Source organism: Bombus huntii, chromosome 11 (assembly GCF_024542735.1).
Source record: "Bombus huntii isolate Logan2020A chromosome 11, iyBomHunt1.1, whole genome shotgun sequence".
Lineage (NCBI taxonomy): Eukaryota > Metazoa > Arthropoda > Insecta > Hymenoptera > Apidae > Bombus > Bombus huntii.
Window position 1 is genome coordinate 4,121,548 of NC_066248.1, and position 26,668 is coordinate 4,148,215.

At 33.1% G+C, this 26,668-nt stretch overlaps 5 protein-coding genes and 1 long non-coding RNA gene across 12 annotated transcripts in view; 4 read left to right on the forward strand and 2 right to left on the reverse strand.

Moving 5' to 3' along the window:
- The first annotated feature begins 376 nt into the window (after positions 1 to 376).
- LOC126870942 (uncharacterized) lies at positions 377 to 3,794 on the forward strand. Of its 2 annotated transcripts, none has more exons than XM_050629177.1 (9): positions 377 to 608; positions 1,290 to 1,419; positions 1,494 to 1,606; positions 1,667 to 1,799; positions 1,881 to 2,015; positions 2,080 to 2,189; positions 2,266 to 2,472; positions 2,554 to 3,326; positions 3,605 to 3,794. In XM_050629177.1, the coding sequence occupies exons 1-8, from the start codon at positions 377 to 379 to the stop codon at positions 3,255 to 3,257; spliced, it is 1,764 nt and encodes a 587-aa protein (XP_050485134.1). In that variant the 3' UTR covers positions 3,258 to 3,326; positions 3,605 to 3,794. The 2 variants fall into 2 exon arrangements, with proteins under 2 accessions (XP_050485134.1, XP_050485135.1); XM_050629178.1 differs by having other exon boundaries at positions 1,299 to 1,419.
- Positions 2,211 to 4,170, reverse strand: LOC126870965 (uncharacterized). The gene is made up of 4 exons (XR_007691482.1): positions 3,853 to 4,170; positions 2,947 to 3,057; positions 2,543 to 2,769; positions 2,211 to 2,432 (listed from the first exon to the last, which is right to left on the reverse strand). It is a non-coding gene; the product is annotated as an uncharacterized LOC126870965 (long non-coding RNA).
- A 146-nt stretch (positions 4,171 to 4,316) lies between these two features.
- LOC126870953 (probable pyruvate dehydrogenase E1 component subunit alpha, mitochondrial) lies at positions 4,317 to 6,978 on the forward strand. Of its 2 annotated transcripts, XM_050629214.1 has the most exons (7): positions 4,317 to 4,517; positions 4,684 to 4,701; positions 5,101 to 5,337; positions 5,415 to 5,633; positions 5,702 to 5,950; positions 6,028 to 6,276; positions 6,347 to 6,978. In XM_050629214.1, exons 1-7 carry the CDS (start codon positions 4,467 to 4,469, stop codon positions 6,530 to 6,532), a joined length of 1,209 nt encoding a protein of 402 aa, XP_050485171.1. In that variant the 5' UTR covers positions 4,317 to 4,466; the 3' UTR covers positions 6,533 to 6,978. The 2 variants fall into 2 exon arrangements, with proteins under 2 accessions (XP_050485171.1, XP_050485172.1); XM_050629215.1 differs by lacking the exon at positions 4,684 to 4,701.
- Positions 6,979 to 7,235: 257 nt separating this feature from the next.
- Positions 7,236 to 10,154, forward strand: LOC126870961 (uncharacterized). Its single transcript, XM_050629227.1, has 3 exons — positions 7,236 to 7,535; positions 8,043 to 8,165; positions 8,248 to 10,154. The coding sequence occupies exons 1-3, from the start codon at positions 7,375 to 7,377 to the stop codon at positions 8,423 to 8,425; spliced, it is 462 nt and encodes a 153-aa protein (XP_050485184.1). The 5' UTR covers positions 7,236 to 7,374; the 3' UTR covers positions 8,426 to 10,154.
- Positions 9,548 to 25,922, reverse strand: LOC126870949 (zinc transporter ZIP3-like). Of its 4 annotated transcripts, XM_050629204.1 has the most exons (8): positions 25,775 to 25,922; positions 19,826 to 20,080; positions 19,274 to 19,441; positions 19,017 to 19,178; positions 18,767 to 18,928; positions 18,310 to 18,517; positions 18,092 to 18,218; positions 9,548 to 10,844 (listed from the first exon to the last, which is right to left on the reverse strand). In XM_050629204.1, the coding sequence occupies exons 2-8, from the start codon at positions 20,050 to 20,052 to the stop codon at positions 10,555 to 10,557; spliced, it is 1,344 nt and encodes a 447-aa protein (XP_050485161.1). In that variant the 5' UTR covers positions 20,053 to 20,080; positions 25,775 to 25,922; the 3' UTR covers positions 9,548 to 10,554. The 4 variants fall into 4 exon arrangements, with proteins under 4 accessions (XP_050485161.1, XP_050485159.1, XP_050485160.1 ...); XM_050629202.1 differs by lacking the exons at positions 18,092 to 18,218; positions 18,310 to 18,517; positions 18,767 to 18,928; ... (2 more) ...; positions 19,826 to 20,080; positions 25,775 to 25,922 and adding exons at positions 13,657 to 14,701; positions 15,210 to 15,859; positions 16,153 to 18,062; XM_050629203.1 differs by lacking the exons at positions 18,092 to 18,218; positions 18,310 to 18,517; positions 18,767 to 18,928; ... (2 more) ...; positions 19,826 to 20,080; positions 25,775 to 25,922 and adding exons at positions 13,657 to 14,701; positions 15,210 to 15,779; positions 16,114 to 18,062.
- Positions 25,823 to 26,668, forward strand: part of LOC126870937 (myosin heavy chain 95F) — a 28,786-nt gene continuing 27,940 nt past the window's right edge. For both annotated transcript variants that reach the window (XM_050629160.1, XM_050629163.1), the window contains exon 1: positions 25,823 to 25,938. The gene's annotated coding sequence lies outside the window, so the exon portion shown is untranslated. The remainder of the gene's footprint in view (positions 25,939 to 26,668) is intronic.

Genomic DNA, 26,668 nt, shown 5'->3' on the forward strand with positions numbered 1-26,668 from the left:
GATCCAAAATTCAAAATGTTTGTATTTTAGGGATAATGAGAATGCTTACATCTGTCCGGGACATTCGTGGTTCGAGCTGTGACTACTTAATGCTTCAATTTATGATTTTACTATATCTTTTCCATCAAAAGTATGTAAAATTTATCGACATTGTTCGAGAGATATTTTTTCTATTATATAGCATATATACATGTCGAACGTGTTATATACCTATAATTGAATTTCATATCTAAGACGCAGATCCCGACAGTTCATATTATACTTTGGCATCGCATGGCTGTACATAGCTTCGAAGGAAGAAACGTTAACGCGTTGTGGGTCTTCCTTCGTTTCTATAGTCGTGTGTAGGTAACCCATTTGTGCTTAATAGACTATCATGTTACGTCCTAGTACGGTACTCGTCACCGCGAAACGGAAAACCAGTTCGCGGTATATATGCATCGATATCGGACATTGTGAGTCATTCCTCATCATGAATCGCGAGAAACAGCCGCTACTTTTCAAAGATGCTAATTCGGATTTGTCGCTTCTGTTTGCCACATTATGTGTTATCGACATTTTTGGCGTTTTTCCGATTATCGCATTACCGCGCTCGATTGTGCAATGCGGTAAGTTTCTCTGTCTCTAAAATCTTTATACTTTTTCCTGTTCCTCTTATTTTTTTTTCTTTTCCGCATTTCACAATCTAACTAGGAGAACACCGAGACAAGGATTGTAAATGTTCAGTAAAGAGAATGTGATCCTTTTCTTTCTCTTTTTCAAGTGGCGTTGTTTGTGTGAATAGCTTCTTTCCTTTTTTTCAGTTAAATTATCTGTTTAGCATTAAGTAATTTTTCTGTTTTATTATATATAACGTAAGTATACATTATCCAGATCAAATACAACTATTCTGTAAAATATATATACATATAATATTGATATACAAATATAATTGGATTGTATGTATGATATAACTTGCACATTTGTTTCGTAGAACGTTTTATTTAAAATGGAGCGATTTATATAATTGATTTATTATATTCACTATTGAATGACGATCATTATAAGAGAAATTTTTTAACGCGAGATGTCGTGTGAGAAAGTTGATTATTTTAAATAAAAATAAAGTTGGTTAACTTGTTAATCCTTTTTTCATTATTTGACCTATTATGATCTGCCAGCAATTCTTGTTACCACATCTTATATTATCGTGATCGCATGTTTACATAATTTTTACATGAGAACATAAAGATGTTTTTCGATAAAATTATGAAGTACTATTGATGAAAGAACAAGACGAGCACGTTAAGTCTTTTTAGGATTGTATGGGATTCCTTTGGTCTTTGTCGTATTGGTTTTGCAAATCTACACGGCTGTTCTGCTTGGTAAAACATGGATTATCATAAGCACTCTAGATCCGCAAATTTTAAGAAAAAATCGGTAAGATTTAATTTTTTTATTTTAATTTTATGTTCATTGACGATAGTAACCTTTACTTGAATTAATTTTTACAGAAATCCTCTTGCGGCCGTAACCGAATTGACCTTGGGTCCTCGTGCGAGAACCTTGGTTACTATAATCTTGGACTTTACTGTTTTTGGTTGTAGTATACCTAACTTATTGGTTGGTAAGTTGATCAAAATTCTAAGTAAAAAGTTGATCTATGTTTAACATTCGTAAATTTCAGCTTCGCAGAATTTGCAAATTTTCGGACTAAAAATTTCGGGACAACGATTTGATCTATCTTTCTGCTATTGGCTCCTAATTGTGGGCGTTCTTTTATGTCCAATTATGTGGCTTGGCAGTCCCCGTGATATGAAGTAATTCTCATTACAATTTTATGTAAATTATACTTCATGAAACGGAAATACAGTTTGTTTAAATATTATAAACACTTGCAGAATATTGGCTACATTCTCCTGCACAATGGTTGTATTGACGGCGTTATTAATATGGTGGAGTATAGTTACCGATGACCGAGAGCTTGATATTATCCCAGTACCCACATCTCCTAGCTGGGAGAAGTTTATTTCTGGGCAAGTTTACTTATTAGCTATTTCATTTCGCATATTTAACGTTTATTATTAAATAATTTTTCAGTTATGGAATGTTAGCCTTTCAATTTGATGTACATCCAACATTGATGACTGTACAAGTGGATATGCATCGTCCTCAAGACATCAATAAGGCAGTTGTAATTTCCTTCTTAGGTAAATCATTAATATGAACTATAAATTGAACTATTATTCTATATATTATGATGACTACATTGATTGTTCGTTACAGTCAGCAGTTCATTATTTATTGTTACTACAATTTTAACTGTTTGGAAGTATGGAGGTAGTACAACAGCCAATGTTCTGCAAGTAATTCCAGGAAACTTCACAGTGAGTGCTGCTGTTCTTTTTGCAGCTCTTCAGCTATGTCTTTCTAGTGCTCTTGGTCATTCAGCTCTGTTCCAAGATGTAGAAGAACAATGTAATATTAAAAGAAGTAAGAAATTCTAATATACAATAATAACAATTTCTCAAGGTGTCAAGAACTGGTTTTACAAGATATGTACTTTTATCACAGATTTTGGATGGAAAAGATGTGCCATAAGATCAGCTATTGTCTTTCTTGGAGTAGCTGTAGGAGAATCTGTGCCTAGATTTGATATTGTGATGGCACTGATTGGGGGATCCTTGACTGGTCCATTAGTCTTTGTGTTACCACCTTTGATATATTCAAAAGCAATTGCCTTGAAAGCAAAGTCCATGCGACCTTTAACTCCTGAAGTGTACTCTGCAACTGAGAGACGTCAAAACAGTGAAGGCATGTCAACTGACTCAAGAATTCATTCAAGGTCGACTTATTATGGCGTTCTGAGTGTACCTAACACTGAATATCATCGATATTCATATGTTTATTATGATGGGTTGGAAGATGACTCAGATGAAATTATGGATTATGACAATGATGCTATACCTTCTGGAAAAACCAATGAGGAATTTTTGATGACAAAAGTAATTCATGATGGTGCACCAGCATTCGTAAACGCTAGTCAACCTTACAGCGTTTACAGAAGAATCACAGCTCCTAAAGAATTGGTTTCCAAATTAGTGATTTGTTACAATCATAGAAAATGGTGCAACTGGTTTGGTTATTTAATCATAATTTTTGGTATTGTCGTTACCATATCTTCGACGTACATGAATGTAAAGAATACTATACGTTATGTACAATTCACGCCACCATGTATCGTGAACGTTACAAAAGTAGTACAAAATCCTACATAAAATAACATACTAACTAATGATAAAAAGTTGCACAAAAATTTTCTGAATCTTTTAATTGATGTTTTGAAGGTAAGTTTGTGAATAAGATAGTTTTCTATCATCTTAAATATTTTGCAAACATTTTGTCAATTAATATTGTGTAAACAAATTTCTGTAACAAATATACAAGTAGGATATATTATTTTATAACAATATATCTATTTATATTGATTATATAAAGCATCTTTCAACATTTTTAACGTAAAAAGATGCATAGTCAATTTTTATTGGTTTACTGCATTATAAATTTTTCATGTTTCATATTTTCTCGTCAATTTAAGTCTACGATTAATTTGAATTTTTTTCAGCGGGCTTCCTACTTCAACATTTGGCCACGGAGTGGCAGTAGTATGCTACTGATAAGGGTTCACACTCTATAATAAGCACGTGTAATTTTAAATCTAAGGAATTTATATTTATATATTATATATTCGATAGGACGCATTTTCTTTAACATGATGAAATTGTTAATGTATATCAATAAATTTATGTACTATATTTCAATTTCTATTTCGTAGAATGAAAAACACAAATTTAGAATTATTATTTAACATACACATGCCTCCGAGCAGTAAATGTCGTAAGAATCAGCTGATTTTGTAACTATTCTTAACTGTGAAGGTTACCTTGAAAAGTCATTTCTCTCCATAGACTTTATATTTCTCTGATTGTCTATGCGCTGGTATTTCCTACGGACAATCTTGTCAACCTCATATCTACAAGAATAAATTTCTATATCAAGGCATTATTTTTAGAATAAATTATTTAATATGTTCATTATTATCATAGCTCAGCTTTAACAACATATCAACATCATATAATTGATCATTCAATAATACTACATAATGCATCTTTTAGTTTTAATTAGATCTTTTTATCATTACAATAATGTTTTTCATTTTTGCACATATTCCCTATACACGTGTATTATTTCTTAATAAAGTTTCATGTAGATATTTCATTACGTCATATCGTCCAACATTTTTTAATGACGATTGTAGAGGGGATACGATACGAATTAACCTGTGACGTTTACGAGCTAGGTCTTACGATACTATCCGCGCCATACGAATGATTCGCTCTTGTTGGATCTACATTTTATAATAACTCCGACCTTTTGTTGAATTATTCGAACTCAACTGAACGATTAGTTAGCAAATCATTTTAAAAATGATACCAAACTGTATAAGAAATATAGGTGCTCAAACGTCGAAGAGAAATGTGAGTATACAACCGAACGATAAATGACCTCTAAACTAGATACTTGCCAACACGTTCCATGCCAGGGTCTTGTTATAATTTCTAATCGTACAATTATTGCTCGGGAGTCTTGCAATTGAAGATTCGTTCTTTTCTTTTTTTATATCTCCTCCTGGTGTCTTGCCAGTTCGGCAGCTGGAAAGAGGTAATTATTCGTATAGATTTATTCATGTGTTTATTATCGCCGATAAATCATAATTTTTTTTCCTCACACCGCCTGGTATTCAGTTTTTCTGCTTTCCTTCCATGTATTTCTTTTTTTCAATTTTTTTCAAATACGCGATCAATCAGAATGTAAGTAAGTTTAGAATTGTAACGAAATGGTGCGTTTTTTTAATTTTATGTGACTTTTTACTGTGATTTTGTGAACACGTTTTTTTAAGTTCACAAGTGTAACAAGAAAACTAACTTTATGTTACATCTCTTTTTGTGCTACTATTTTTTGTACATTCTTGAAAATTACAATGAATTGTGATATTAGATGTACATATGCTACTTTACAAAATAAAGTACAAGGAATATGTTTTTTACTATGTATTTGTAGGTGATATCGTACTTCTTCAGCAAAAAAAACAATTATGCCACAGAAGCTTCATTTGAAACAAAACCTTTTCGATTACACAAATTGGATAGCGGACCATCCAATCACATCACTATTACCAAAGATGAAGCAATAGAGCTCTATAAGCAATTACATACGATCCGCCGTATGGAAACAGCTGCTGGAAATCTCTATAAGGAAAAAATAGTCAGAGGTTTCTGCCATCTATATTCTGGTCAAGTAAGAATCATGTTTTAGTCTTTGGAATTCATTCAGTGAAAAATTTCATTAATAAAATCTCTATATTCTTCTGGTAGGAAGCTTGTGCAGTTGGTATAAAATCAGCACTCCGACCACAAGATTGTGTGATCACAGCTTATAGAGCTCATGGATGGACCTACTTAATGGGAATTGACCCATTTGGCGTTTTAGCTGAACTAACTGGTAGAAAAGGAGGAAATGCAAAAGGTAAAGGTGGTTCTATGCATATGTATTCCAAAAACTTTTATGGTGGAAATGGTATCGTCGGTGCCCAGGTGAGCATCAGTTATTAAAATTATTAAATTAATTACAAATATGCCATTTTCATAAAACAAATTTGTAGGTACCATTGGGAGTAGGAATTGCCTTTGCTAATAAGTACATGAATAATGGAGGAGTATGCGTTACATTGTATGGAGATGGTGCAGCTAACCAAGGACAAGTGTTCGAAGTGTACAACATGGCTAAATTGTGGGATGTTCCTTGTATTTTTGTCTGTGAAAACAATGGGTATGGTATGGGTACTAGCGTCGATCGTGCTTCTGCTAGTACTGATTACTACACAAGGGGAGATTACATTCCTGGAATTTGGGTTTGTTTTCAAATAAAAATAATTGTTTGTGATGTCGTAATTATTTTGCAAATTATATCGATTAAATATTTTATTAGGTGGATGGTATGGATGTATTAGCAGTTAAAGAAGCTACCAAATTTGCCATTGACTATTGTACATCTGGAAAAGGTCCCCTTGTTTTAGAAACTGTAACTTATAGATACAGCGGACACAGTATGTCCGATCCTGGAACAAGTTATCGTACGAGGGAAGAAATCCAAGAAGTGAGACAGACTAGAGATCCTATAACTGGCTTTAAGGAACGAATATTGAATGCTAATCTCGCTACTCCAGAGGAAATAAAGGTATGCTTGGTCTCAATAAATTTATATATTGAAAATGTAGAATTGTTCAAAATTGATTTCCTTTATTTAGGCGATAGAAAACGATATCAAAAAGGTCGTTGACAACGCTGTAAAAGCTGCGAAGGCGGACAGTGAAGTTCCATTGAACGAACTTACTGCCGATATTTATGCCAATTGTGTAGAGAAAGAAATTCGTAACACTACTCCATTTAAACCTCTACCACATGCAAGGCTAGGTGAAGCTGTGAATGCCTAAATTAACTTTTATAGAACCTTAAACGAATTCTACATTAAATCTTACTTATTATAGCAATGTCTGTTATTAGAATTATTAATTAGGTTCTAGCTAGTTACAAAGGGTTCTTGGAGAATAACTCTATCCCCTGGAGTTAGGCAAGGAAACTAGTAAATCATTGGAACACGTTTTTGTTTATCATTGTTTATCAGTTGTATATACACAAATTGTATATTTATTTTATTTATAGAAATATAATAACACCGTGAAAGAAAGATTCGATCAGTACATGGTAAAATTCACTACTCTATAGTAGCCAGTGATTTCACATGTACATACAAAAAGGGGACTATATTATATTATTCTCTTATCCATAACAGGGAATTACATAAAATAACTGTAGATAAACTTACGTGCCACTCGTGTTCATTGTCCTAATTTAATAAAATAAATGAAATTTACAACTATTTGTAAAGTAATTCACCTGAAATGTGATTTCGGATAATAGACCATATATTATAATAAGAGATATGAATAGTGAACTGGTATGTATTTAAAAATGAAATATTACGTTCAAAATTAAATAAAAAAATATTTATAATTGGGAGTCAATTTTATTTACAATACATCAATTTAATTTTAGAACACATTACGGTTACAGGATAGATTCACGGCACTAATATGTATTTACGAACACATTATCGAGATCCATTTTTCTATCCTTGTTCCACTAAATTCGGTCTACTTAGTATCATTCATTTGGTTGAACTTCGTGTAAACACTCTTCTCGTAAGGTTACATTTATGAACACGATTATTTGGCCAGTAGTTCATTGACAACAGTTGTGCGAAGACGAACGAACAATGGCCGCTGCAGGAAGTACGAGTGCCGGTACAATTTTGCAGAAACTCGGTTTAAAGCCGATCACGAAATGTAGTCTTGTCAAATTTTACGCTCCCGCTTTCGGCGTTGCTTCGTACACCGCATTATCTATCAACGTGATGAATCCGAGTCTTGTCATCAGGTAAGATAGATAACGAACCCATTCTGTATTCAAATGTTAACCTCTATTGCATTCGCATCGAATTGTAGGGTTTCATAATTCTTGAAATGTTACGTAATCTTTAGAGACAAAATACTGACCGATGCATTTTTTCAAATTACTCAAATCTTTTAACTGTAACATTTATTTTTTTCTGTCGAATAAGGGTCATCGTTAAATATATATGTCATGATCTATATTTACAATGCTATTCAATCAACAAATTAATTGATGTATTATTTTTTGTATTCGATCATGAGTGGTTTATGCAATTTCATATTTTTTATTTTTTTATGGATATATTATACATATTTTATATTGTGAATATTATGAATATTTTATACATTTTTGTATATTATATGCTTTTTATCATTTTTGCAACTCTAAATTTTACATAAACGTATAAATATTTATCGCTTAATTATGAGCATAATTATTTATTGTTTTATTTTGAATTACTCATCGTTTTCCCTTTTTGTATATTTTTAGGGTCTTTCCAAAAAAAGATATTACAAACTTCTTATTGGGAAGTGCTCTTCTTGGCACTGGCTCTTACATATATAGTCGTGATCATATGAAAAGTGCTTCTACAAGTGTAAAAGTTTTGTATAGGTGAGATATTTTCATTGTATTATATTTCAACTTTTGTTAAATATACACAAGATATTAATAAATTCATTTATAATTCTTACAGTACTGCTGGTGCTGTATTACTGAGCTTTGGATCAGTGTTAGTATGGGCTGTACTTCGATCCATTGTACCACCTAATCCAACTCTATGTACAGTAATTGGTATTAGTTCGGGGCTTGCATTCATCAAAGTTGGTTCCAGTTATCTAAACTTTGTTGATAGTCAGATACCAAAAAAGTAGATTGAAATAAGTTTTGTGATTGACATATGATCAATATATATCAAATGCATCCAAACAAAAAATTTGCAATAATATAACGTAAAATAGCAGATTATATTGAATTGATAACAAAGAAAGAAATTTACACACTAAGCAAGGAATTCTTGAAAGTTTATAAATTTTTATATTTTCTATGATCTTTGTCCTATAAATGTCAGGAAATAACAAGTCAAATTATGTTGAAAATAATCATGAATTGCTTTTATTTTGTATTTGTTAATTATTTGCAAGTTCTAACAATTACACAGAGGACATATAAAATAAAAATTTAAATATCATTATTAAAAATATACCTCACATTTTTTGTATGTATGAAATTATAATTTATATGTTAAAAAAAAGAATAGGAAAAAACGGAAGAAAAATTTTGTTAACACGAACACATTTTCCAAAACATATACCATCTTTATTCAAGTAATTGATTAGCAGTAGTAGTAGAAATGTGCACATTTTTTCAGCAGTTTTAATAAATGTTGTACTAGAAAAAATTCAGAAGATTTTATATTGTAATAACTTATGTAGTATTTGGAATCAGCGTAAGTATAACAAATAAAAAACATGTTATTGAGAATTAGTTTCAAACCAGAACAAAGTGTGTATGATTTGCAAAAATATATATGCGTGCACTATAACAGGAAATTGTATTATTTATACAATAAATTCTGTTATAAATTTGAATTGGCACAATTTGTCAACATATTTATTTATAAGAGAAAGGAAAATCTTTTAGTTTATTATCAAAGCTTTTTTTATTTTATTAGTAAATTTTGCAATATACAAAATATATTTGTATGACAATGTGTGTACATCTTACTTGTCGAAGGATAACTGTATGTACAAATCATGTTCATATACTAGCATTCATGCTATATTATGTGAGTAATGATAATAAATAAAAATCAACGTAAAGTATTAAAAATACACATGAAATTCGAGTGGTTCATATCTTATCATATAGTCGCAAATTTAATTATGCTATAAGAAATTTTGTATTATTATTTATTTTATATTGAATGTAAAATATTATGGAGATGACAAAGCCATGGAAAACTCTGACAGGTACAATTAGTTATTTAAAAGATGTGATACTTTATTTTGTGTATATTTTTTCAATTTATTGCTTTGTGTACATGTCGTGAAAAATATAATTTATGTTTAAAAATTGATTCTTTGATTTGAGAAAATGATATTTATGCATGTTACTGAAATATGTTTACAAATCCTAGCGGTGTACCTGTCATATCACACTGATATGTATACAAATGAAAAAATGAACAAGAAACGTGATATCGCAAATATTTATAGAATACAGTTTCTTATGTTTTGATGTTGAAATCTTCCTCGTATTAATGATGACGTACTATCATTCTTAATGACATGTAATGTCAATAATCGCGTAGAAAAAAGACAAGTATTAATACATACAAAAGTTGTAAATATTAAAAATCATAAAAACAGGATTAAAGTTATCACTTTCGGAAGAATTGATATTTGACGGTAGCAAAATATATCTCATTTCATTGCGATGTTATGTAATACGCATATTATATGAGCAAGTTTTTAAATATTGGTATAAACAGTTAAGAAATACTCTCCCTTTCTTAATCTAATTATGATGTAAAAGATATCGGATATTCCATACAGTTTATATTACAATAAAAAAAAAGAAAAAAGAAAAAGGAGTAAGTAACGCGATTGCACAGCTATACATACCCGTGAATCGTATCACATTTGGTCATTGAATGACAATGGTAATAGTTTCTTGTTGTTTTAGATAGATTTCTATCGTACTTCACAAATATCACCGTTTACTATTTGTACTTGCACAATTGGTGACATCTGCATAATAGGTATAAACTGTAAACCAGGAGTATTGTTCTCCTCTTCCAGATTGAAACCAAAGTTTCATAATACTGTCCTTCTTTCATCGAGGCCCCTTTTACTCTTACTTATATGCGTCGTTCCGAAATAATCGATGAATTCGGTTGACATATCCTCGAAAGTAAGTATCAATCAGAAGATATTTATCCCATGAAAGAACTACTAGTAACTCACAATCAGTCAAAGGATGCCTGTCACGCAAACGAGTTTTAACTTCGATTCGAGTGTAACGTCGTTTCGTTACTACTACTTCTGAAGGAAACATCGGTTGGTGTTTTCATCGTAGAGGATAGGACGTTGCTGACAGTCTCCGCGATGCTTTCCGTTACTCTATAGATTTTGTCGGTAAGTATTCGTTCATTCATTTCATTTGAATAGATGTGTTCGTGGGAATCCAGTTTATGATCGTGATCATTCTCCTGATGATTAACCTCGTGGCTATGTACGTCTACGTGTCCATCGTGCGAATGCGAATGGGAATGAGAGTGAGAATGCGCAGCTGTAAAATAAACGAAACAATTTTTTTTAAATAACTACTATCAAAAGCTTATCCTTTCAGGGACTTTATTTACTTTTAATAGTTAGGTTTTAGAAATGCGTTTTCGTATCTGAGCGATCGGTTGATCTTATTGATCGGTTAATCCGAAGTAAAACTTATTCGTTTATACTTAATATGTAGATAAGATCTAATCTGTGATTTGAAATTAATCTATATAAAGTTATAAAGATAACACCTCCTTATATACAATGTATCGGACATCTATAAATATTTGAACTGCTCGATGTACAGATATGTAATAACTTAACTATTCTAGTTATGTGAAGAAAGCTTCCCGTTCTAATTGTATACCATAAATGGCAATTATAGATCCCATAGATAAATAGTCGAGAAAGCGGTCGAAAGTCGGTCGGATTGTATATCGTCTTGGGTCATTGCCATGGGTGGAGAAAGCTTATACGTAGCCGGTTTTTTTTCATTATTCTTCGTAAGTAATTTTATTTAATTTTTTGAAACCATGGTTAATCGTAACAATTCTACTTTCACTAATAAAACACATAGGAATAATAAAGTAATCATAATTTTTAAGTTTAAACAAATATCGATTACTAAAAATTTTGCGTATGATTCTGCGGCATTTACTCTATCTAAAATCATTCCATTAGTACAAATAATAATGATTAAGAGGACAGAAGCGATAATATGGGTTACAACAACAAATGAAAAGGTTAAACTTAATGAGATTAGCGGTTGTTAATGTAAACAAGCTCAATAGATCGTTTTATGCTTACTGAATCTCTTTTTAAATTGACGAATGTAACCTGTATCGTTTCACTAGACTTGTAGGCAATCGCCATGGTATATCATAAGATCAAATTATATAACTAGTGATACTACCGCAAAAAATAATTGTTATTATGAATTCCTTGTAGGTCTTCAGTCTAGACCTCTTAGGTAACTCACATACTGTTATTAAGATGGGCAGCAAACGTGTCCCATACATGTACCGTTGGAGGTCTATATCTAGCAAACATTTGTGGTTAATGGGTGAAAATTTTCATTACGCACTGTGAAATATAATCCTAATATTCACTCAGCAGGCGGTCAAATAAAAAGCCTTAACTTTTTTTCAAATATATGAATTTACCTAATATCCGTATTCTAGTAATAATTTATTCTTAATTCTTCGATAATCTTTGCTATTATCTCTGTAAAGGGATAAATAAGAATCATTATAAAACAATAATAATATAATTCTGCAGATTGGTCTATCTTCCAATTCGGTCTTTCTAGATACTTGCAAGACATGTCGTGCACGCACGTGTACAGATGCGTGTGCTTATTATTCGAGCTGGTAATGATATCACGTACTTTTTGTGAATTAATAGGTTAATAGGTACATCCGAGTTTTGTCTGTGACTGCGTGTCGCGAGAAATCATCGCGACGACCAACGTTGCCGTGAAGCAGGAGTTCATTGCGTTTGCCCACCACCGTTATCAAAGTTATTAACCTAACTGCAACTGAAAGAGTGTGTTGGAATGTCTTCGGACAATGAAAAAATAAAAGGAATAGCGAGTGAGTAAACTGAACTATGTAAACCAAACCAAACTAAACTAAACTAAATTAGACTGTCTGTGATTCGCGTAATCGGTCTTCTTGGTATAACCTTTCTAAAGGGGACATACATTCAACATTATGCGTAAATTTTGGCACGAATAATATTTAATGACAAAAGAATGATTGATAATCTCAATTCACATTCACAACGCAAAGTGGTTTACGAAAGTATTTAAATACTAGTAGGCACTTTTTATAGATATATTATGCGTAGATATTATTCAAAACATTTTGAAGTTTCATTAGCAATGGAGAATCCTGACCATCATAATTATATTTGTGAAAATGTTTTACATAGCATATACACACAATATAAACATGGAAGTATTTTATGATAAGAGTTCTAATACTTTCATAAGCCACCGTGTATATATCTCCGCTCATAAAAATTTATCAGGCAGTAAATAAAATCTTTCGAATGTAATATAAGAATTGATGATTAATCTTATTATTTTTGATAAAAAGTTAAAGTTAGATGGAGAAATAAAATCGGCGACATCCGGTATACGATATATTATTCGATTTCTTACGGTTTTCGTGACCGTGACTTTTTGAACGTTGCCGCTTGACTTTTTGCTCAATCGATAGGTGGATGTGGTATCCATGCGTTACGAGAACACGTGGGTGGTGATTGCATCAAGGACGTACCGGCAGTAGGTTTGCACCGACGTTGATAGGTTCAAGAAAAGAAGATGAAAGGTTGCCAAAACGCCGATTGATGAAGGCTGGTATTATAAGCAATTAATTTGATAATAGGCTCGAACTTTTTTCTATATACATATAGAACAGGACTTGTATGTCCATTATCTAAGTTAGTAGTATTATTATAATAACATTTAATAAATGTTAAAAAGTTAGTCCACTTAATTAAAATTAATAACATGTTTTTAAGACAATGTTTCACTAGAAATCCTTTCTTAATAGGAACAGTAATTAGAATATATCTTGTTTTCACATTCCTAAAAATACTGCCCTTTCTAATCCATTGAAGACCAACTCTTTTGGAAAATAGATAAAACTAACAACAAAGAGATGGAGATAATAGAGAAAATCAGATTCTTGACACAATCAATTACAGCTTCGTCACAGATTAGAAATTAGAAAAAGGAAGATACTTGCGAAAATTGATTTTCATGAATGAAAATCAGTGCGCGACATGCTTTGGCCTCGGATTATTATCCGGGAAACACTCACTCGCGATTTGTAGACCCAACATCAGCATGAATCCAATAATTATGGCAGTCAACTGTAAGAGGCCACTTTTCTCGTTAGCCCTCTCGCGTGCTAACACCTCGAAGAAAACCACGTATAGTAACGTTCCGGCGGCCATTCCTTGCAGTATTGTCGGGGTAGGTCCTAAATTTTCGCTGTCATTCTTAAAATGACCAAGAGCCAATCCAACGGCGATGCCAATTGGTGTTACCATTGAGAATATCGTTAGGTATCCAAGAGTAGTTCTACTTGAGGCACCAGCAACGTAAAGTTCCATACCGACGCAGAATGAAATTACCAACTTATGCGTAGCTATAGCAGCAGCCAGATATACGACGGAGCCAATAGAGGGTTCTAGACCTACTGCTAGACCCTCGAAAATTGCATGAAAAGACAAAGCTAGTACGGTTAGTAATCCTTGTATCGATGTATTTTTTGTCATAACGGAATGGTTATGTTCATGATGTTTCATTCTTGGATAATCTGTATTAGAAGGATATCTCGTGCCATCCTGAGGACTGCGCTGCGTGGAAGATAATCCCGTAGGGGCAGATAGGACAAATATGGCAGGTAACATCTTATCTTGTTTGGCACCGCGAAAATCATCCAAGCCGTGTTGTCTAGATCGTTTGTTTAATTCGTTCTCGCCGTCTTCTAACTCGTCGTTACCATCTTTCCAGGTGGACCTAGCCGTAGTGGAAACCGTGGTGGTGGAACCACTATTTGTAGTTGTTGACGCACCTGTTTGATTGTTGCATCTACGTACGGACACCGTTCTATAGAGTAGCGCCTCCGATGACTCGGGTTTTCCCGTCAGCGCTGCGTGCACCGCCTCTTCAACGAAGTAGACGAGAAAGAATCCGGCGCAGAATAGCAGCTCCGACAGATTTAGCGTGCCTAGAGTAGGCAGTTGACCGTTCGTTTGATGTCTTTCTACGCTCACGCGGACCTCCGGGGCTAGATGCAAGAATGTGGTGAACAGTAGAACGCCCCCGCCAAAGCAAAGCAGCAACGATGTTTGCAGGCCCTGGAGATTACATGTTACGCTCTCTAATTTACCGGTCGTTTCATGTTTTTTAACGACTTTGTTATTCTTTCTTTTTTTAATCATTGAGAAGGCACTTGGTTAATTAGAATTGTCGTTGCTAGGTTCTATACATTGTTCAATATTACTATTAACTTGCGAGGACAAATTTTTTACGAAGTTAGGAATTTTTTCAATCAAATCACTATCGTAACAAATGACTGTTAGATAGGAATTACTTAATCTTCGACTAATAAGGTAATGAGATATGGTAATAGCAAAATAGCTGGAAGCTACGTGTTATGACTTCATAATGTACATTATAATACAATATGAAGAGGATACTGCAAACTATCATAAGTTTATTTACTTTATGCGATATTTAAGGCTCCCAAATATTTTGACAAAATATGAAGACAAAGTATATTAATTTTTAACTACATAGATAATCTTATCAGTTAAGGATCAAATAATATAATATTTTCACAACTTTAATAGATTCGGAACGTACTTGTGAATTCGTTGCAGATGCAGAAATTACACTGGAGGAAGAGGCGTTTGAAATTGATGTGGAGGTACAGGTACTGGAATTACTGAAAATTCTGCGATCTCGTTTTTGACGATGATTCATTCTGTAACGTCCGACAATCAGTGGTAACATTCCCAGAAGTAAAGAGCCAAAGCCAAGACCAATCATTGCTCCTATTTTTGCTATCAGTAAAACGGTAGCCGTTGTTGGTTCCTCCATCTCTATTTCTTTCTATTACTTTATTGCAAAAAGTAAGTTTGAATCTAAGTAAGTTTCAATTTGTTTTGTCTTCCAAAGTAAACAGCTGACTTCAACGAACAGCCTTCGGATTTCTTTTTTATATTTTTGTTTTTTAATACTAATTCATCATCTTCAATTAACATTTCATTTTTTGTCCTCCTCTTCAAGTTTTATCTACTAAGCGGTTCACACTTCTCTCTTCTTTGTCCAGAGACAGTCAATCCACCAACGATGCGATCACTTTTTCACTTAACACACGCACGAGCCACTGGTGAACCACGTTTAAATGGCAAGACCATCGAGTTACCTTCACTAAAGTATTAACACAATATGAAAGTTAAAGGGTCTTCCATACCTCACTATACCGTTCTGTCATTTCAGATTCTATATTCCTTAACAAGGACAAACACGAGTTCTTTATCTACAATTCTACCTATCAACCTTTACAACTTTATTATTCACTTATATACTACAATACTATTCCAAAATAATGGTTATTATGATCTACACTATACTTATATATGATCTATGATCTATAATGAAGCAATTTATATGTTCTTTTACTAAGAGGAACTCTATCTATTCGAGTATTAACACGATAAAAAAGTTCTGTGGAAAGTAAGATATCCTAAATTCAAACTGCTACCTGAAACTACACTCGTTACTTCGTGTCGCAATACTTTACTTTTCCTTCGGAAAGCGTGAACGAGTCAGCGTCTGGTTGCGAAATGACCATCTAGTTGCCGATACTCCCCCCCCGGATGCATTCTACAGCCGTGCACTCTAGCCGGTAATATCGCGAGGAGATCACTGTTTCTGGGAATCGCGAAGAGGATTCAAGGGAACAGTATAAACGAGCGCCAGAAGGAATGATACCCGTTCCACGCGGTACGACGGTGAATCGGATACTCCGGGGCTCGTTGGCCACTCGACTCACAATCCCCTCGCGTCTTACGTAGCGCACCGTTTCCTGCTCTCTTCCCCTTCCATTAGACACATCGCTTCCCTACCAGGCTAGTGTTCGTTTCTCTCCTTTCCCTATGTGTACACGGTGCTGTCACCACTCTGGATGGTTGCGTGCCACAGCTAGCATGTATGTAAATGTTCCTCGCAGATGCATGAACCCGACGCGACTGTTTGGTGACCTGATAGCGAGCGCGACTCGTCGGGCAGAATGAATGATTGGCAAGCATCGCGTGCTTGAAGTGCATGTAGGTAGCGGCTGGGCGATTGTTGTTTTCATTGATCGATGGATCGATCGGTTGCGAGGCTGGGTATGCTTAATAATTTTGGTGAGCAGAATGAGTAGTTGGATAAATGTGTTGTTACTTCGAGGATGTTGGAAATTCGTTTTAAGATCTTTTTTATAGTGTAGAAATGTTACTATAAGTGGAATAAGATTTGAGAATTCTATTGCAATTTTTTTTGTAGAATTTTGCACGAATTTCAAAAGTAGGGAATTGTGTTGTAAATTACAAATTTTTAAGCCTGGAATTCAATAGTTGTGAAGTAAAAGTAATTATTGTACACTCTTCTATTAAATTATTCACCCTGAGATCTTTGAGAGCAGTTTTGTATTACAAACTTAAATCAGTTCTAGTTTGATCAGGTTTACCACATAAACGTCTATGTCGACTACGAATTAAGTATGCTTGTGCGTAAATGGGTGAAGCAGTTTCATGGTGAAAGGCGTTTCCATAATGGCAATACAGAATTAAATCATTGATGCAGAAACAGCTCTTGTTTTGCTACGTGACGTAGGTTCAAAACATTATTATCATACGTGTAGGTTGTTTTTCACATAATATTCATTATATTTTGGTAATGTTTGATGAAATGAAAATTTTATCAAATAAAGTTTAAGTAATCAATCATGCAACGCATTATTTTGTTATATAGTTAATGTTTTTATAATCTCTAAATTAATTAAATAATAATTCGATTAGAAGTAGAAGCTCGATCGTACTTAGCATTGGATTAAGTACAATTTAAACATAAACCAAAAAATTTGTTCCTATATCGATAATAATAATTGCTATTATAACCAGTTCCATTATTAATTGAACTGATGATTTAAACAATTTGAAAAGTTAGTCTTTCTTCTCATTTTCTTTCTTTCAATAACGACATCTCGTACATTGACCTCGACGCGTCAGCTTTTTGCTCTATTAAGATCAAATTGTGTGCTGTAGCAGTCGATAACCGACTACTGACCACACTGGTAATCGATAAGAGTCAAATAAGAGTGTGATAATTTTCACGCATTCGCTTCTGTTATCCTATAATCTATCATGGTCGTCCACGTCTCGTTGTGGTAGAATCGATTAATTTATTTTAATGTATTATAAGTCCATTGTAATCGTAAATTAACGATGTTTACAGAGACGGCTTCGATCGTTGAACGAAGCCGTAATTGAAAGATTAGACATTTTTAAGTACACTGAACTTATCTCTCATTTAAAGCTTAAACGCTTCTTACTTGTAGTAGATGTTTACGCGACAACTTTAGTAGAAGGACAATTATTTTATTTTATATCTAATCTTCGATTATTTACTTTTATTTACACATAAGGATATGTTTAAGATACTCGCAAGTTTTATTTCAAAATAAATTTTATACTTACTTAGTATCTGTAATCCAAACATCACAGCGAACCCAAATAGGATCGATATGTATTGCTGGAGGCCAGTTCTATGCTCCTGGAGTATTTCGAAAAATACTACATACAATAAAGTACCAGACGCCAAACCCTATACGCATTAAACAAACATAATTTTTCAATTACATAATTTTTTATTATAATACGCTATAGAAAACTATAAAAGTGTGTATCATTTATACCTGGAGTAGGACTGGAAGTATGCCATTGGCAGTTGCACTTTCTTCACCAACTAAAAACATTCCTATAGCAATCCCTAAAGGAGAAACAATCGCGAATGTACAAACATAGATCACCGAAAGGTACTGCCTGGTGTTGGAAGCAATTAGCTCCAAACCAATGCAGAATGCTATCACGAATTTGTGAGCCGCCACTCCCGCAAACATATACCTAGAAACGAAATTTACATTTTTAACAATCTTAGCAAATATTAAATATTATTACGTATGAATCGATTTGACGATTATCAGTTGAAAAAAAGCTCGCGATTATTAGTCTATTATTAATTTAGGATTTTTTCAAATATTGTTTAAAAATTTTTTTCTGAAATTCCAGATAACATTGGAAATCTTAATATCACGATTTTGTTCCGTTTTGTAGTTAAATTTTGTTTTATCGTTTAATAGAAACCAAACATACCAAACGTAGGAGGCTGAACTTTCTAGACCGATAGCGAGTCCTTCAAATAATTCATGCACGGATAAACCCAGAACTATTAATAATCCTCGTAGTGAACTTATGACGAAGTCGTCTTTTTCATCCATTATGACAGGTAGGTGATGCGAATGACCGTGCCCGTTGCTACAACAACGAATGTATGTATTCATCATCACTCGTTTAATTTACATAAGATTCACGACACCTGATAGATAAACAGTATCTTGCTTACTAGTGTGAGTGCCCACTGACGCAATTTGCCAATGTTTGTCCATTTTCAACCAACTCGTTGGTACTCTTGGTAACATCCTTATTCGAATTTTCTTTTCTATGTGCTTGTTTCTTTCGTAAATGTGTGTGTACTGATTCTTCGACCAAATACATGATGAAAAAGCTACAAAAGTGTATAATATACTATTAAATATTCTTTAAACATTATCCTCTAATTTAAATTTTTACAGGGACATACATTAATCTTATTTTATTTACCCAGTGCAAGTAAGCGTCTCAGCCAAAGAGAAATTGAGTTCCGGAAGTTTTCCGTCTGCTGCAAGATGCTCTAACCCCTCTTTCACTTCCGGCAGCAAGTGAAGAAACGTCGTGCAGAAAAGAACGCCACCGCCGAATCCCAGAAGCAAGCTTACCAATTTCATTGACCTATTACAACATAATCGATTTTTAACACGTCACAAATTTATCGACTCAGTTTCAGAGTTTTACATTCGTATGTGAAATTACGTTATAGAGGTTATTTTTGGTAAGTATTACAACACACAAAACTGTGTATATATATCGTAATCACCATAGTGATAATATAATGTGCAAATCTTGGTATTTAAGACGTTTACTTTTAATGTATACAGCATGATGCACATTTGAGTAAATTATTAGTTTGATCAAGAAGGATTCACATTTTAAAACGAAATAATTGTTTGGTAGTGGGAGGGGGGGGGGCATGCGAGTCAAAGGATACCATTCATTGAGTGAAGTTAACAAATAAAGAATTACGATTATATCATTTATTATTGATTGTATCGATACCTAGGATTTTCAACACCGGAAGTGTTCCATTTCAACCGCCTCGCCACTCGCATTGGTAGAATGCCCATGGCGATGCTTACTGTGCATAATATGACCATCGTGACTCCTTTCGCGACCAGTATATTCGACATGTTTTTATCTTCGTGATCATCTTCATTATCTTTGTGAAGCAAATGAACGGTATTCGTTAGCCTTTGTATAAGTGTGTTGTCTTCTAACGGAGACATATTTTGCCTTATTGACAGTCGAGATGTTCTACAAATAAAGAACATGAGTGTAGTTTGCATATTTATATTTGGTTACCTGTAGAGAATTAACACTTTTAATTTTTAGTTACCAATCAACATCTTTTATTTTAGAAAAATAGTAGCAATACAAATGTAAAAAAGATTGACAAAAATTAAGGAACTTTTTAAACAACAAATATTTTGTTTCTGTAAATCGAATATCTTAAATTTCAATTTTTTAACATCTTTGAAAATAACAAGTATGTACGTAATTGGATTCGTTTCGGTGTTAATGCACACTTCATTTATTTACACATCATTAAAATAACTAAAACTATTATTATAAATACATTTTGCTATGCTTTAAAATAGTCTTTTCATATATATTGCATCTTATATGATACGATCGTTCAAGATCTTATATTATCGATCGTTATTATAGCATCGACTATATATAAATTGAAAACGGTATAAATTTAATAGAAACTTTGTTTATCGATTATCCTTGAACCTGGAACTCCATAAATATTTTACCTCGAAGGAAATTAATGTCATATTGGTATTATTATGTTCTTTTTACAATTGTAGATAATCCATATCTCATACAATGTGAACTTATATTTTAAAAACGTGAAAACGTGCTATAAAGATTTGTATACAAAGCAACATAAATTTTTATTTCAGTTAAAAAGAAAAAAAAACGCTATTGTTACTGGAATCAAGAAATGGGGGGCTAGATGGCTAAATAAATTATAGCCATAGATATTGAATTTCAAAGATCGGAATCAGGTTATGATTACGTCTCACTTGAAATTGCTGTTAACAATCGATACTGACGTGAATATTTCGTAATTAAGGTAGCCATATCAAGCGTAAAATACTTTAAGTCTACTTCAATTGTAGATAAGGCATTTTATCCAATAATATATAACAGAAAAGCATATTTTAAATATCGACACATTTTTCCAAAATTGAGAAAATGATGGCCGCTTCTCTTTTATAAAGAGATATCTTTTACACGAAAAATATGAACATTTTGTAGTTTTATTTTATCGCGGCTCGTTGTTTTCCGCAACTAGATGTCAGAATAATATACAGTGTATGTAGATGCAATGAAAAACTTGACTCGTACTGACAGTAATTGAATTATCACTGTGATTAACTAAGATCAACAAATCTTTAGTTACACTTCCATGCTAAGATAAAGTATTGTATGTATTTTGCATTGCAATTGTCGTTATCACGAAGTCTTCTTCCATATAAGAGAATTTTGAGTCATTATAGAGTACTTAATACTCAGTTTACATTAACATAATAATAGAATTACGAAAAACAGTTAACGTTATTAACAAATATTTCTGATTTCGTGCTATGGTAGTGTTTTTAAAAATCGTTCTTGTCAACTCACCAATTGAAAATTCGCGAATACTTGAACGTGGTGACTTTAATGTGTCGCGACACCTGTTCGCTCAGTTAGCTATTACCCAACTGAAAGCACTTCAGGTGTTTCGTATAGCCGTAGGAGTGGACATACTACTAATTATTTCTTTCAACGGGCCGCATATATGTATAAATAGAATGTAACGTCAATGTCTATCCAGCTTTTTATCTTGATCATTCGAATCGCGAGTAGTCGAGATAAGATGTACATATAATGGTACTAAGTTTCCTAATCGGAACTGACGATTCCTAATACCTCCTGCCTTCTTGTACGAGAGATTGCATATAGCAGGGGCTTTTCGTAGAAATAACGATAGCGATCTTTCAAGTAAAAAGTAAAATTCACAAATATCGGTTTTGACGCAAGTTTGAATTAGATGTGTTATACGTGATATACATACGAATCGATAAAGATTATGTTGTCGCTCGATTTAGGGGATCTACTCCACATCTTATTCGATATCTCTGATAATATCTCAGATAAAGATTTAACGATTCTTGATTCGGGTGTAAATACGTATATGATTTTCATGGTCTCAGTATCAACGCTTCAATGACATATTGTTTCCAATTTTGTATATTAACAATAGCTTCCGAAATAATAGATTCTGTTGTATAGATTACAGCAAAATTTGTAAAAATCATCGAAGCAGTGTTTGTAATAATTGCTGACGTAAAATTACAAATTATATATAAGAAAGGAAAGTTTGCTAATTGTTATATATGTATTAATCACTCTACATCATTAAATACAATTTTTCATATAGGACAGTGACAACTATTCTTTCTAAAATATTTCGAATCTTTTTAGAACTTTTTATCTGGTTTAAACATATGAAAGTCGCATTGGATCTAAATGATTCTGGCGTGTCATTTAATACTCTAAAAAAGGAGTGTGCTATCGCAGAGTTAGCTGGAAACTCATCTGTCTTCAAAAAAGATACATATGTCATGACAGTAAGTATGAATCATGAGAGGTTCGAATATATGTGTAAATGTGTGAAATCTTTGCTTAGTTTGCAGATGATCGTAAACATTCCATGAACATTTCTTCAGCAATGATATTGAAACACGCTTTGTGGAAGTAATTGTTTTTACGTTTTTTACACAACGTTAGTATCCTGTGAAAGTCACTTGCATTTATATGAGACCGTTTACCTTCGAAATTGAAATTTTTCAGGATGCCTTCGACTAGAAGCAATCGATTTGAATGGTCGTTAAATGTGGGAGCGGAGGAAACGAGTGCCGAGTACAGATGGTACTACTTAGTACCGCGAGTACAGTGAAAGTAAGTACACTCGTTATGCTCCTTTGGCAAAACAAAGAGGGAAGAAATGACTTTTGCGTTTATCCAAGGTAAACTACACAACCTCTGAAATCATTGTGAACGATAGATTGCAACCTTTTTTCCTCTCGCGATTCCAGCAATCCTTATTGAAGTTTCACGTTCACTACTTTATTTCTCTGGGATAATAAAATTGCGCCCAGCGGCGTTTTAATGTTATCTACCTTATTATCAACTCAGTAAAACCTTTCTTACAAATTTTATGTTGCGTAGAAATTGCCATAATTTCAGAAACTTATATAAATCTTTTTAAGAACTTATTGTACAACGAACCTTTTTTCGGTTATTTCCTTTACCTTCTATATCTTTTACGACTGCTTCGATGTAACTAGTAGATATGAAAAATAGGAAATTTGATAATATTGTATTTATCAAGATAGCAGATCGATTGATTAAAAGAATTTAAAAACAAGGAATTGGAAATTTGTGGATGTTTCCCATAGATAAATTGGTACTTATACGTTGCCGATATTTGCACACTTCAGTAGATGACATATTTTTTCCTCGACGTTTACTTTATCTGTGCACGTGTGTTTTTCAATTGTTAATTTCTACTACTTACAGATCTTGGTTCAAGATGTAATTATCATAATCAAACACTTATTGTAGTAATTAAAGTTTTTGTTATTGTATTTATGGAACCAACTAATTTACGCATTCAATTATTATTAATCTAACAACAACTTAGCTTCTTTCTAAACTAATTTACATTCGTTTGCAGGTAAAATTAAGGAGAGAAGAACGAAACTACTCTCGATTAACTCTCGATCTGATTTTTTCGAACTATCTGATCGATAAACAGAAGCCATTCGTTAAAAAATATTGCGATTGCGTCAACATCTAAATGATATATATACATGAGTTTTCCATTAAAATTTTAAATCGGTATAAAAAGTAGCTTTTTGACTCTATCATAATATGACACAGTATACGGCAAGTATAAAATTAATTATATTTACAGATCTTTGAGACAATACGTTTCGATTATTGAAGGACACTAGGGTAGTCGACTGACTAGTCAGTCAATGTCCACCAGCTGTACGCGTATCAGCGAAACCAGTTTTGGCTGGCATAATGGTCCAAAAACAGGAACGGTAACGAGTTCCAACGTTTTTCCCCATAGTTTGTACATACATATAGCGATCCCTTTCCGTAGCTGTAGCGCATCGTCGTTTCGAGGTTGTTCCATTTGGAACGCTTTGCTGACTGTTTAAAAATCTTTTTCGAACGCCATTTTTCGTTTTGAGTCGTTCATTACTTTTCATGAGTCATTTTAATTAAATTGTAGTGTTCAATGAATGCATGTTTTTGTGTTATCATCATTATTTGAATAATCTAATAATTTACTTGAATGTGAATAGCCTACTAATCATTCATGTATAAATGTGGGGAGCGATAGGTGATAGGTATCTGTAATTATGTTAATTACAAAGGAGGATAAACAAGGATAAATATAGCACTTATCTCATTATAAATGATATAGGTATCGGAATCCTCACTTCGCTTATTTCGCTGCACATTTCAATTGCCTTTTTATAAAAGCTGCAGAATTTTTTTAATTTATCGAATAATTAGATTCTATCTAATGAGTATATGTATAACTATACTCATAATATGTACTGTGTATATTTTATGATTAATTTATACAATTTATCATCATGTAGTATAATTAATTTATACTGTCTATAAAAGTACTTAATGCGTGAATGTAGTAATAATACAATCAGATTTGAGTAACTTAAAAAATTAATAATTTTAAACAATTATTTTGAATTACCTATACGTGTATTATGAAGTGGAAGTATTGCTTGCTGACCTTGGTCAATTAATCGAGCCAAAATAGATTACAGCCTTAAATGAAAATTGTCATAAAGGAATGCAAATACGATCTTTTTGTGCAATTTAACGATATTGAACATAATTGAACACGTTTCTATTTGAACTATTCAAGGTTTGTCACACTTCTACCATCCGTTTCAATGAAAATCGTACTGGCCTGTTATTGAGCTTTGTTGAACTGTTTCATCAGCGGGGCAGCTATTACAAGATGCTTCGCGGTACGTAATTAAGATAACCGATCAGACAGACAATTTTTAGTAACTATAAATGATCGAATGATGATCAATGATGTGCTTTCTCGCACCTGCTACATTGTTAAACTGGACTGCCTGGAGATTATTGAAATGTTGACATCAAGAATAAAGGCGTGATAATAAAACATACTTTGTTACTTGAATGGAAAAGGAACAATGTTGCTTTTTAACAAGGTTTTGAAATTCTATACACTAGATCCTGACAGATCCTAAAGATAAAGTTGAAATATGATGCTATAATCTCAATGACAGGTAGTAATGTAGCGAATTCTCTAAGGCGAAATTAGGCAGTGAATATTAGTCAACTTGGTCATCAAAAATATTTCTGACAGCGAGCAGCCACTGTTTCACCATAACCATTTTACGATAATTTTTTCTAATACGTAATGTAGCACTAATTACATTAAACTTCAATCTTTGTTTATCATTTTTTCACCGAACACTGAATTAATAATTGAACGTACTCGTGCTATACAGTAAAATTTTGTTATCTCTGTCACAAAAAGACATTCAATGAAAACATTACCATATGGATAAACATGAGAAGACAACAAACGTTGGAATACAAACTACACTGTCAAAAATCAATTCTAAATGAAACTCATACGCAAAACTTTTAAACAAAACGATCGATCAAAAATGACCATGAATAAGAAATCATAGAACATCTTTAAACTTCATCAAAAAACAACAAACTATTTTATAGAACAAAGTCCATCTGAATCCATCCATAATGGAAGGAACCACAGAATGAACCTCATGGAGTGAACACATTGATCAAAAGGATAAATGGATCATCTACATAGTATATTATTGTAAATAATCAATTGTAATATAGACTTACTAATGTTTATTATACATATGTATAATATCCTGGATAATTAGTAAACAGTTTTCACAGGTGAACAGACTACCAAACTTCAAACACTACGGAGGACGACGTAAATGGCACTTGTAAGAGTTGCGGCGAATCGCAACGCACTGAGTCGGACGAGTGAATGAAGAGCAGTAAGTATTGCACGGGAGAGAGTAAGCAGAGGCGGCGGAGGAAACTTTCATACCTGTCTATCGGGATTCCCTGGTGTGTGCGTACGCGTCCCACCTTTATCCGGGGATTCCTGGCTACGGGTTAAGTCGTCGATTCACCCCGGGTCACGTGTGTTGCATTCATAAATAGCCTGTTGCCAGTATCTAGTTAATGACCATGCCAAGATCAAAGGGAGAAAATGTTGATAGGTCAGGATAAAAATCACCCTGAATCAGTAGTGGTCCACCTGACTCTTTATACTGAGTCACTCGTGGCATAAATTATCTAATGCAAAATGCAAGTTATTATGTACTATTCTTCTTACGATAAGAATATTTGTTCAAGTTTGACAGTCATACATATATACGCATAAAAGGGTAATATAAGATAAACCAAATGCTGCTGACGATCTGATATGATGAGAAGCTGAAGGAATAACGAAAAGTACCCTTTCCAGTTTTTATTTTTCTTTTAGGAAAATGAAAGAATATCCTATTCTCGACAGATTGGGGTTAGGTTGGGGTTAGGTTTCTGTTCAGATTTGTTCAGAAGTTCAGATTTGAATTTATTGAATAATTTAATGGACACAATATGTGAACTGCTGTCTAAAAAGGTAATGATTATAATATCTTGATAAAATAACAATCTTGCTAGTAGAAAGACAATAACAGTCCTATTGAAGTTGTTTTTTCTTCTTTATCGATTATAACG

Coding starts and splice junctions, on each gene's coding strand:
- LOC126870961 (XM_050629227.1), top strand. CDS start 7,375: ATGGCCGCTGCAGGAAGTACGAGTGCCGGTACAATTTTGCAGAAACTC. Junction 7,536..8,042: donor AATCCGAGTCTTGTCATCAG/GTAAGATAGATA, acceptor GTATATTTTTAG/GGTCTTTCCAAAAAAAGATA. Junction 8,166..8,247: donor AGTGTAAAAGTTTTGTATAG/GTGAGATATTTT, acceptor TAATTCTTACAG/TACTGCTGGTGCTGTATTAC.
- LOC126870949 (XM_050629202.1), bottom strand. CDS start 15,446: ATGGAGGAACCAACAACGGCTACCGTTTTACTGATAGCAAAAATAGGA. Junction 14,702..15,209: donor CATCTGCAACGAATTCACAA/GTACGTTCCGAA, acceptor TGTAATCTCCAG/GGCCTGCAAACATCGTTGCT. Junction 10,845..13,656: donor GTTGGGTCTACAAATCGCGA/GTGAGTGTTTCC, acceptor TTTATTTTACAG/CTGCGCATTCTCACTCTCAT.
- LOC126870942 (XM_050629177.1), top strand. CDS start 377: ATGTTACGTCCTAGTACGGTACTCGTCACCGCGAAACGGAAAACCAGT. Junction 2,016..2,079: donor TGGGAGAAGTTTATTTCTGG/GCAAGTTTACTT, acceptor ATAATTTTTCAG/TTATGGAATGTTAGCCTTTC. Junction 2,473..2,553: donor ACAATGTAATATTAAAAGAA/GTAAGAAATTCT, acceptor CTTTTATCACAG/ATTTTGGATGGAAAAGATGT.
- LOC126870953 (XM_050629214.1), top strand. CDS start 4,467: ATGATACCAAACTGTATAAGAAATATAGGTGCTCAAACGTCGAAGAGA. Junction 5,338..5,414: donor GCCATCTATATTCTGGTCAA/GTAAGAATCATG, acceptor TTCTTCTGGTAG/GAAGCTTGTGCAGTTGGTAT. Junction 6,277..6,346: donor CTACTCCAGAGGAAATAAAG/GTATGCTTGGTC, acceptor TCCTTTATTTAG/GCGATAGAAAACGATATCAA.